The 12,534-nt window shown below is 38.4% G+C and overlaps 1 protein-coding gene across 2 annotated transcripts in view; it reads left to right on the forward strand.

The window, feature by feature from the left end:
* The window catches only part of rangap1b (Ran GTPase activating protein 1b), a 34,676-nt gene extending 24,371 nt beyond the window's left edge, over positions 1-10,305 (forward strand). For both annotated transcript variants that reach the window (XM_057826914.1, XM_057826913.1), the window contains exons 15-16: positions 2,004-2,125; positions 8,613-10,305. In XM_057826914.1, the coding sequence (XP_057682897.1) occupies positions 2,004-2,125; positions 8,613-8,694 (204 nt within the window). In that variant the 3' untranslated portion in view covers positions 8,695-10,305. The remainder of the gene's footprint in view (positions 1-2,003; positions 2,126-8,612) is intronic.
* The last annotated feature ends 2,229 nt before the right edge of the window (positions 10,306-12,534 follow it).

Raw genomic sequence — 12,534 nt, forward strand, 5'->3', positions numbered from 1 at the left:
CGTTAAAGTCAATCAGCCAATGCACACCAGTCGCAGTGCGGCCGCGTGTTAGACGCGTCCCAGAAGCAGCTCAACACGACACACGCGAAAAGAACAGCAGAGTTTATTATTTGACGCGAGACGAGATCCTCCTGTGTCAATACTACTACCGGTAGCTAGGATCGGGCAGACCAGAAGTCACTCATGTAAAAATACGTTGGATCCGGTCGATTTTCAAACTAATATGCAATTGTAACTAGAGATGTCTCCATCGATCGGCATCCCGATCAATCGGGTCCGATCACGTCATTTTCAAAGTATCGGAATCGCAAAAAAAATATCGGACATGCCTTTTTTTAATATATATATATATTTTTTTTTTAAATAAATCGTTTTCTAATTGTATTTCACGTTGCAGACATACGTTACACTCATCCAGAGTCTTTAGTTTAGGCTTAAGGTAGGGTTATCAAATTTATCCCGTTAACGGCGGTAATTAATTTTTTTTTTAATTTATCACGTTAAAATATTTAACGCAATTAATGCATGCGCTGCACGGCCCACTCACGCATTGTCGCGTTTAATCTGTAATGGCGCCGTTTTCCCTATATACAGAGCTAAAAAGCAGCGTAAAATGAGTAGAGTGAATTTTGGCAGCCTTCCGAGCCTTGTTTTAATTGGCTAAAGCTTAAAATCCCTCTCCCTACGCTTAGAAACATCGTGGGAAGCAATGTGGGGAAGAAAGGTAGTAATTTATCTTTTTCTTAACACCCTATGTTATTTCCCAACGCAAAGATATATCAATTGGTACCACTACGCACAGTCATGGGTGCACTTCCCATCATGCATTTGGGCAGAACAGATGGCTACAGTATCATTTACTGAAAGCTCAACAAATACACTAGATGACAATATTTACTCACAATATACAAAGTCACATTTATCCTTTAAGAATTACAAGTGTTTCTAACCGTGGATCCCTCTCACAGAAAGAATGTTAATAATGTAAATGCCATCTTGAGGATTTATTGTCATAATAAACAAATAAAGTACTTATGTACTGTGTGTTGAATGTATATATTCGTCCGAGTTTTATTCATTTTTTTCTTAATGCATTGCCAAAATGTATATGATCGGGAAAAATTATCGGGAATGATTGGAATTGAATCGGGAGCACAAAAAAAAGCAATCGGATCGGGAAATGTCGGGATCGGCAGATACTCAAACTAAAACGATCGGGATCGGATCGGGAGCAAAAAAACATGATCGGAACAACCCTAGTTATAAGCATTCATCAATGCGCATGACAGTGTCATAATTATGATTGTCTAATGACAGTCATATGGCGCCACTGTCAAAAAAGTGTTACAATATACTAGCAATTAATGAATCAACTGGAACAGGAACTGAAGATATAATTAACACAGTACATGAATTACGATTGTTATTTACATCTGTAGTGCTGCAATGAATGCTAGGAGGCTTGTTGGATGACAATTGTTGACAGCAGGTGGCAGCAAAGGTTGATTGTCTCCCCCAAGGAAGCAGTGATGGCCAAATGAAGCTTTGAACCAATAGGCTGCATAGCTTCATGGTGGTTCATTTGGTCTTACGACAGTCCTATTATGCCGCCGTCAAATAAATTGTTACCGATTAATATCTTTTGGTGTAAATATCCCATAATACAATGAGGAAAGCCGCGGCTTATAGTCCAGTGCGGCTTATCTATGAACAAATGCTATTTTCGTGTCAAATTTGGTGGGTGGCGTCTTATAGTCCGAAAACTACGGTAGTTGTTGCAGCCTTAGTTGGCAGTGGGTTTATTTTTTTGTTTTGATTTGTGACGCAGCTGTTTCAAATATATATTTTTTTAAATGCATCGCTCACGACACGTACTGATTGGAAGGGGAAGCCACCATAACTCTCATCCTTAAAATATACCTTATTTCTATGCAAGCTCTTTCAAAAGTCAGATAAGTGTTCTTTTAGTATTTACTTAGCCATCTTCAACTCGTTTGTTTCAGGGAGAAGCCAGGAGCAAAAAGTTGCCACCCAGCCCAGGCCTGGTATTGTGTTTGGAGCACGCGGTCCAGCAGAACTACTTCGCCCAGGATCACGCCTTACTTCTTCACACCATCCTGTCCAAGTAAGAAAAGTCACATTTGGGTCATTTTTTAGTAGGGTGCCATTTGTCTCCCCAGTATAAATAAAGCTGTTTTTTCCCTAAAGTTGGACAAATACTCATTCAACTTATTTTTTTGTGTTATATCAATTGCCATCCATTATAACTTCAAGCGTACAAGTTCCGGAATTCTATTTAAATTTATTTGACTTCAGGTAAAAGGTCTCATGCTCATCTTGTCAGATGAAAAATGGCATTCCTGTCGTTATTTTTTAGTCTTCCAAGACACGTTTTTAGCTCGTTATCGTTTTGTCATCGTCATGAAGAAATTGTTCTATTATTTTCTTTATAGTCATCATTGAAGAAAACAACACTGGTGTAAGAATATGGGTGTTTATTAGAGTTGACCTATAATATAATAATAATATTTTTAACCGAGTACCAATATCCCAATATTGTTCTACTCCAAAAATCTGATACCGACATCTGCAGTCATGGATTTAACATATACAGTGGGGCAAATAAGTATTTAGTCAACCCCTAATTGTGCAAGTTCTCCCACTTGAAAATATTAGAGAGGCCTGTAATTGTCAACATGGGTAAACCTCAACCATGAGAGACAGAATGTGGGGGAAAAAAACAAAAACACATTGTTTGATTTTTTAAGAATTTATTTGCAAATCATGGTGGAAAACAAGTATTTGGTCAATACCAAAAGTTCATCTCAATACTTAGTTATGTACCCTTTGTTGGCAATAACGGAGGCCAAACGTTTTCTGTAACTCTTCACAAGCTTTTCACACACAGTTGCTGGTATTTTGGCCCATACCTCCATGCAGATCTCCTCTAGGGCAGTTTTGTTTTGGGGCTGTCTTTGGGAAACATGGAGTTTTCAACTCCCTCCACAGGTTTTCTATGGGGTTGAGATCTGGACACTGGCGAGGCCACTCCAGGACCTTGAAATGCTTCTTACGAAGCAACTCCTTTGTTCCCCTGGCTGTGTGTTTGGGATCATTGTCATGCTGAAAGACCCAGCCACGTCTCATCTTCAATGCCCTTGCTGATGGAAGAAGATTTTCACTCAAAATCTCTCGATACATGGCCCCATTCATTCTTTCCTTTACACAGATCAGTCGTCCTGGTCCCCTTGCAGAAAAACAGCCCCAAAGTATGATGTTTCCACCCCCATGCTTCACAGAGGGTATGGTGTTCTTCGGATGCGATTCAGTATTCTTTCTCCTCCAAACACGAAAGCTTGTGTTTCTACCAAAAAGTTCTATTTTGGTTCCATCTGACCATAATACATTCTTCCAGTCCTCTTCTGGATCATCCAAATGCTCTCTAGCGAACCGCAAACGGGCCTGGACGTGTACTGGCTTCGGCAGGGGGACACGTCTGGCAGTGCAGGATTTAAGTCCCTGGCGACGCATTGTGTTACTGATAGTAGCCTTTGTTACTGTGGTCCCAGCTCTCTGTAGGTCATTCACTAGGCCCCCCCGTGGGGTTCTGGGATTTTTCTTATCTTTTTGACGCGACGGGGTGAAATCTTACATGGAGCCCCAGATCGAGGGAGATTATCAGTGGTCTTGTATGTCTTCCATTTTCTAATAATTGCTCCCACAGTTGATTTCTTTACACCAGGTGTTTACCTATTGCAGATTCAGTCTTCCCAGCCTGGTACAGGTCTACAATTTTGTCTCTGGTGTCCTTCGACAGCTTTTTGGTCTTGGGTCTTGGCCATAGTGGAGTTTGGAGTGTGACTGACGGAGGTTTGTGGACAGGTGTCTTTATACCGATAATAAGTTAAAACAGGTGCCATTAATACAAGTAACGAGCGGAGCCTTGTTAGACCTCGTTAGAAGAAGTTAGACCTCTTTGACAGCCAGAAATCTTGCTTGTTTGTAGGTGACCAAATACTTATTTTCCACGCTAATTTGGAAATAAATTCTTTAAAAAAAATCAAACAATGTGATTATCTTGTTTTTTTTCCACATTTTGTCTCTCATGGTTGAGGTTTACCCATGTTGACAATTGCAGGCCTCTAATCTTTTCGAGTAGGAGAACTTGCACAATTGGTGGCTGACTAAATACTTATTTGCCCCACTGTAGCAATAATTGCTGTGCTAAGCTGTGACCAGCCCTTTGTCCAAAGGCAGAAGATTTCTAGATTCACTTTGAAGGCAACATGCATATTGACCCAAAACCGATGCAATATTATCCGATATCATTTTAAATGGCTTTTATTGGACAATATTGTCGGCTACCCGATAATATATGACAACTCTAGTGATTATGCTTCTTAGTTTTGCTCTATTGGGTGAGTCTACTCAAATCCACTCACACTGCTGAGAACGGCCTTTCACTTACACAATCAGTTGTCACAGCACACTTATGACTGACCTGCATGTTTAACGATGACTGGCACATTTGTGCCTTTGAGCGTAGAGCTATTAAAGCTTCTCTGGCAAGATCAAAGCTACAAACCTGTCAATCATTGTTAACTTTAATACCAAATACAAGCTGCACTGGACAATTTGGGTGTGGCGCTTAACGAGAATGAAGCAGAAAAACTATATATTTTTTAAAGACCCGAACCCTTTCACCCGATTTCGATCCACTGAAAACTGGCGCGATCGGCCCGATTTCCGATCACGTGATCGGATCGGGACAGCCCTATTAACTCATTCACCCCCAGCCATTTTCACCGGAGCAAGGCCCTTCACTCCCAGCCGTTTTACTGGATTTTGATTGATTTTGCAAGGCCCACAGAAAATTCTGTTCTATTGCAATATAAACATGGAACCCACCAAAAGAAAGATTACTCTCTTCTTTCAGCAAAAAAAAAAGTTAGTTCGTACCTTTTTCCATTCTTTAGAAATCATTATTAGAAAATAGGTTACTTTGAGCAATTTTCCAATTTCTGATGAAAAAAACAGAGAAATTGAGCTTTTTGTGAAAGCATACATTTCAAACATAACTTTGACTTATATACACAGCTATTTTTTGCTTTCATGACATCCCAAACATCTGAATAATGTTTTCCTTTTACAAAATAAGCTAAACAACAAGACAAATAGAGCTTTTGATGGCAAAGTAACAATTTATTTTCACATAACTAACTGAAAGATGACGCTGTTCTGGCTGCGACAGCCGGTTAAACTTTTCCCTCATCGCCGTCTGTCTCATAAAGATGAATTTATTTGAGTCTCTGCGGGCTCTGCTCGCAAGCAGCACGGACTCAAAGGCATCGTCCTCTGCGCTAGTGGTCCTGGTCGTTCTGCTCAGTCGTCCAGTGTCTGGCATCCCGTGCGTCCTACCGGTTGTTCTACTCGGTCGTCCTCCGCCTGGCATCCATTCGGTCGTCTGCTTGGCCGTTCGTTGCCGCTGAATCGGGTTGTGGGTCTTACCAAATGCGCTACTGCCCTCCAGTGGCCAGTTTTATTGCTTTAAAATGGATTTTCAGCTTTGTGCTTTGGAGCTAAATTGAATCACGACCCAGAGATGTCTTTTTTGGAAAAAAAAAAAAAAAACGTAAAAGACGTATAAATACGTCTTTGGGACACTGAAACATTTAAAAATAGAACGTATTTATACGTTTTTTGGAGCAAATGAGTTAAAAAGCAATACATGAGATTTGCTTATACCTGTTGAAACACAGGTTAAGTTGTGTTAGTGTCCCTTTAAGAAACTTCCCCATTTATTAATGACATCACTCTTCTGCGATAATATCACACCAGTGGTGAGAAAATTCAACTCTGGTAAGAATTGAATTTTTTTAATTTTTTTAATTTTTTCTTTCTCTCCCAGAGGTTGCGCTAGACATTTTCGTGGTCTGTCATTTTGACTGACAGGGTCATAAAAATCCAGTCATAATCTATTTTTACCAGTCACTTAAATTTTTAAAATGATAATGATAACATATTCAATAGTATTTAGTTTTCATTCATTTTTAATTAATATTGTAACGCTTGCTTGGCGGCGAAAAATTAGACACGGAAGTTGTATTTTTCTCCCCCTTTCTTACTCTGCTTACCGCCAACACCAACAAAACAACGCCACTCCCAAAGAAAAAGAGGCAACTATATAGACCCCAATCACCAACGTCACACAATGATCTTAATTGTGGTTGTCAGCCCAAAATCTTCTAAATATATATTAAATGCATCTTACCAGATATAAAATGACTACTACATAGTCTGTGGATCGTTTGGTGCCCAGATTTCTTGTCGAATTACAGCAGTCCATCTCGCTCTCCTCTTCGGGTCTCTCAGAATACGGTAGAACTTCAAGTCTCTCCGTCGATCTTCTCTGTTACTGCAACCACCCGCCACACACTTCTTCGCCATTTTGATTATTAATGTTAACGAGCAAAAAAACACGCCGTAATAGGAGGCATGTACGTAGCGGTAATGTGTAAACACGACGAGCTGACGGACAATATGACTGCTCCAGTCAGGGGGCGGAGTTGTGACGTCATGTGATTGGGGTCTATAGACAAGTTTCCTGAGCGAAATACGGGCGCCGCCATCTTTGAAAATGTCTGCTTCGCACTTCCGGTCCGGTCGAGTAGCAGTGTATTAGCAGTGTATTGACGACGATAAAACTACGAAATCAAGCCAGAGCAACCCATGGAATCTTCAAAAATTGATTCAGCACGACCTAGATGACACGTAGATGAGATTGGATGGCAGTTCGTGTCACTTCGTGGATCATTCGTGGACAAAATTATTAACAACGGTCAGCCTGTGTTAACATGAGGAATGGATTGATACTACGGCCATTGGTGACCAAAATGTGGTGAAATTACAAGTTATATTACATTTGCCGACTGCAGAAGGGCTGACATGGATTGTTTTGTTACAAGGAAATGCTACAAGGTTACGGTATGTACATATGATGTAAACACAAATAGTATGTCATTCTTTTTTTTATTGCAGGCATTGATCGCAATAAAACATTTAGCCATGATTCAATTTCTTGTTTTATTTAAAACGATTGGTGCACTCCAAAACAGGTCAATAAATCACATTTATAAAAGTATTGCAAAAATAGCATACGAGAATGTGATATCAGACCGCAGAGCTCCGGAGCCTCGTGAACAAATAGCGACATCACGGAGGCCCTCGGCGGCATTTAGATGTGCTTTTTTCCCGTCCTCGGTAATTCCCGCTCCAATAGCATATATTTAAAGATGCTACCGTTCACAAGTTCGTAGTTGGATCACGGCGATCTCGGCGAACCACCGTCTGTCACAATTCCTGCCTCTCTCAGCCTCTCCCGGGAGTCGAGCTGTCATCATCATTGTGGAACGCAAACGATATTTGTTCGATATATGTCCATCAACGTACAAGTCAAGTTGTCTTCTCTTTTATAACAGCATTTCCCAGCTGTAAACAAACGAATAAAAACTTGTAACACTTGGATTTATGCGGTGCATTCAAACACGATGTTGTAAAAATGATAAAACTTCGTAATTACAATCATCATCGTAATATCAATAGCAAAGGCAACAAGTCATTTCATGCGCCAGATTTTAGGTTTCGTATTTTTAGAGCACATTACCTTCCATAACAGCGGGGGCATGACTGCAGGAGCTGTCAGTTTTGTACATCTCCTTCCCCCCCACCTGTATGACGAGTACGAGCACCCATGGTTTGGAAATCGACATGGTACGAAGCATGGAGGCCTTGGCTTGGTTCTCCACCCGCCTACATCAAAATAACATTCCCGGGATCTTGTATGAAGACCTTCCGACTTCGATTCCACCGCCATTGACTTCAATGGTAAACAGGCGGAAACGGAAGGGGAAGGAAGACATAAGGAAGTAAACCGGAAGTACCTCGGAAACTTGTCTATACACAGGCGACAATCTAGTCCACCAATTGGATGACGCGCTGGCACACCGGGTGCACCAATAAGAACCTCGCGTTGATGTGTCAATCACGGTGCTGCCGCCAGACCACGGTGACGCTACAATATTCTGACAGAATAGCCAACGACGTCATGCATTAAGAGAGACAATAGCTAATTAATATGCCACCCTGTGGTCTGGGGTGTGAATTGCAACCTGTCAAAATGACGGACGGACTTCAGTTTTTTCCGTCACCGTTTTAAAAAAACGGTCAACGACGGAAAATATTCGGTTAACGCGACCCCTGTTCTCTCCTTCCTGTTCTCTCCTTTAAAAATGAGATTTTGCAGTTTTATGTACTTCATTCAGTGTGGTTGATCATAACGTTTCCTCTCTGTCAAAGCTATATATCAAATAAATCAATTTTATTGAATCATTTCTGAAGGTTTATTTGTAAAACGATAGATCTCTCATCAAGTATCCGAAGTCATGTTAGCTTTTATGCTATCCAAGCTAGGCTGAGAGCTAACTTTAGCACAAAATGTCCTCTCTGTTAGTGTCCACTCTTACACACAAATGGCACCCTGTTAAAAAAATATATGACCCCCCCACAACATGACACCTGGTGATTAGTTTTACATATTTTTATTGATTTTTCAGGAACCCCAAAGCCCTCAAGTCAGGCAGAAGTAGCAGCATAGACAAGTTAAGTTCAGCACTGGAGAAGAAACTCCTGGATTAACCACCCGCAAACTCACTGGGAAAGTCAAGGCTTCAATCACCACTTATTTTTATCCATTTGTACATTTTGTGAAGGCGTGTGTATTCATTCATGCTAGGGTTTTATATTTTTCTAGAACATCCACAAATACCAGAAAAGGGAGATGTTTATCGAGAGGATGTGGACGTTTACAAGCAACTGGCAGCTTTTTGTTTTGAAAGCGTGCACTTTTGCAAGGGATTCTCCTCATTTTTTTCAGGTATTCCCACAGTCAGCTCGGGAATTTTGTTGACAGCTTATTTGAACACCATACAAATAAGAACTAATTAAGCACATTGAACAATGTAAGTCGAAAAGTGAACCAATTCTGTATGATTGTCGGTGTCAGATTTTTTACCTCCGTGAAGTTGGCCCCACCAATCAGACACGAACCTTTATTGAAAAAAAAAAAAAGTCAATCGTTTGTGCTACTTTTGTACTGTAAAAAGTTTTGTTTATGCTGCTATCACTTTTAAGATACTATTACTTACAATTCTTTTATTGGTCAATCTGAGGTCAACCAGCCCCTCATTTAGATTAAAAATGTCAAAGAGTCAATCGTTTATGCTTCGTTTGTGCTGTAAACATTTTTGTTTGTGCTATCGTTCTATAGAAAATAAGATATTAATTTCAAGTGATGACATCATGCAGCCCCGCCGATGCGGCCGACGGAGCATACCAACTCTCAATAACAGAGGGTTGTCCCAACAACTAGCGCAAACATAGTCTTAACAAATGACAACCCGTCGAGTTCATTTTGCAGTAAAAGGACAGCGGTGAGTCACGTCATCACTGAAAATTAATATCTCAAGCCCCACATTTACTGCAAAATAGACCCAAAGTGGTGCCATTTGTTTATGCGATGTTTGCGCTAGTTGTTGGGACACCCCTCTGTTATTTAGAGAGTTGGTGCGCTCCGTCAGTCGCGGGAATTGGATACGGAAAAGTTGCGAGTGACATCACTCGAAGTTAATATCTCTTTATCTATAAAACGTCAGCTGCACAAACAATTGACACCATTTGTAGCCATTTTTAATCAAAATAGGGGGCTGGTTGACCTCTGATTGACCTATAAAAGAATAGCACAATAGCAGCACAAATGATTGACATGATTTTTGTTTTGTTTTTTTACATAAATTTGTGTCTGATGAGGGGCCAACTTTACAGAGGTAGTTTTTTTTTTTTTTTTTTTTTTTTGAGGGTGCTCACTTAACTTGGCCACCATTGTTATAAATGGAAGTTAACAACCACATGATGCCACTCGCAAAGCTGTAATGTAGCATATTTAGACCATATTTATTGGTCTATCACAAACACATGATTGGCAGATAGCCGATAGGTTTTCTTGTTTTCCACATTTGGAAGAAGTTTGGAAGTTGCTATATTTTTTTGTTTTTCATACCGACATGGTGAGGATTTTTTTAGTTTCTCCATGGAGAGTAAATCTAGCCTTAAACGACACAAATTCAGTGTTGCTTCTGCCTTATTTGATTTGTGAAGCTTGAAACTTGAAAAGAAGCCCGGCAGGTGTTGTCATTTATCATCAGTCTTAATAAAAAATAATTACATTCCACTTGGGGCAGTTATGATGACCTTATGTTGTAAGTCTGATGCCTGAATTCAGCAAATATACATAAAAAAAAACAAAAAAAACATTGGGGAATGCATACACTGCTGGCCAAAAGTATTGGCACCCCTGCAATTCTGTCAGATAATGCTCAATTTCTCCCAGAAAATGATTGCAATTACAAATGCTTTGGTAGTAATATCTTCATTTATTTTTCTTGCAATGAAAAAACACAAAAGCGAATGGGGAAAAAAATTATTATCATTTTACACAAAACTCCAAAAATGGTTCAGACAAAAGTATTGGCACCCATAGAAAAATCAAGTGATTCTGTAATTTGTGTAATTCGCAGCACCTGTTTCTTACCTGTGGCACATAACAGGTGGTGGCAATAACTAAATCACACTCGCAGCCAGTTAAAATGAAGAAGAAACTCATTGATGGATACCGGAAGCTGTTGTTTGCAGTTATTTCTTCTCAAGGTTGTGGTACCAAGTATTAAGCTGAGGTTGCGGATACTTTTGTCCGGCCCACTTTTGTGTAAAATGATAATGATTGGTTTTTTTTTTCATTCTCGTGTTTTTTCATTGAAAGCAAAGATGGAAGATATTACTATCAAACATTTGTAATTGCAATCATTTTCTGGGAGAAATTGAGCATTATCTGACAGAATTGCAGAGGTGCCAATACTTTTGGCCACCACTGTAAGTACATGAAAATGAGTAATGGAAGTACATGAATATAGAAAATTGAAAAATGCATTAAAAAAAAGGGGGAAAAAAAGAATTAAGATTAAAAATGATTTAAAATACTAAAACGAAATGTATATTTACAAATATATTAAAATATTTTGATTTATTGTTAAGTTAAAGCAAATTTAATATATAATTTTAATAATCATATATTTTTTAGTTAATTTTATGACTATCATATTTTTTCATTTTATTTAATTGAAAATTAAATTTTTATTACAATTTTTAATGTATTACATAAGTTTACTAAAGCTGCAGCAATCGATTATTTTAGTAGTCGATTAATCGATGAACTACTTAGTTCGAATAATCGAGTAATTGGATAAACAAAAAAAATTAAAATACCTTAGCTGAGCCTCAAACGGTATATAAATTAAAAAAAAAAAAATGGGATCTATGTACAACAAAAGAACAATTGGCTAATTTACATAGCAAAAGTCCGCTAGCTTAAATGCTATAAAACGCTAACTTTTTTTTTTATTTTTTTTTTACAATGCTCTTAACAAATGGTTCGGAGACATATTCCTACAAAAAGTGGCTAAATATACCTTGAAGCTAAATTACGAATGCATTAAAAAAAAAAACATTAGCTCCAAACAAAAACCTAGCTTATGTTGGTCTAAGCAGGGAGCAGCTGGATTTCGCCAAGTAAAATGAGGCAGACTAGAGGGCAGTGTATCCACTCAAATCAATAAAACTAAATGCAAACACTTTCAAAAACAAACCATTATAACACCACTTTAATTAAATGAATACTCGATCCAGCAAAATTTAATTCAATTCTTTTTTTCTAATCGAATACTCTAGTTAAATCGATTAATCGTTGCAACTAGTGTTTATGTATTACTATATTTACAAATCAGATTTTGGGGGGAAAGTGTCAAATTATTTTCTAAAATTTTCTATATTGACATTTATCCTTGAAAGTTTTACTTTAGGATTTTCTCAATTTTCCAATTTTTCATTTTTAGTAGTTATTATATATGCATTACATATATATATTAGGGCTGTCAAACGATTAAAATTTTTAATCGCGTTAATTACAGCTTAAAAATTAATTAATCGTAATTAATCGCAATTAATCGCAATTCAAACCATCTATAAAATATGCCATATTTTTCTGTAAATTATATATATATTCTATAAAATAAATTGTTGGAATGGAAAGATAAGACAAGATGGATATATACATTCAACATACGGTACATAAGGACTGTAGTGGGCATTTCACTCTACTGTCATTTAAATCTGTCTATGCTGTCCTCACTTCGAAGCGTTTACTTTTTCCAACGTTAGACAGCTAGTGAACGACACCATAATAATCAGACTTCTTCCTTTTTCATCTGATTTATTAATAAAATGGCCTCAAACCATTGTTCTCTTTAGACCGTCGTAAAACTCCCAAAAAAAGTACACAAGCATTGCATTAGCAACAACGTTAGCTCAGCACGCTATACAGGTTCACTAAACATAAACAAAAAGCGTCTCATCCAAAAAATATAA

This window comes from Corythoichthys intestinalis, chromosome 21, assembly GCF_030265065.1.
Source record: "Corythoichthys intestinalis isolate RoL2023-P3 chromosome 21, ASM3026506v1, whole genome shotgun sequence".
NCBI lineage: Eukaryota > Metazoa > Chordata > Actinopteri > Syngnathiformes > Syngnathidae > Corythoichthys > Corythoichthys intestinalis.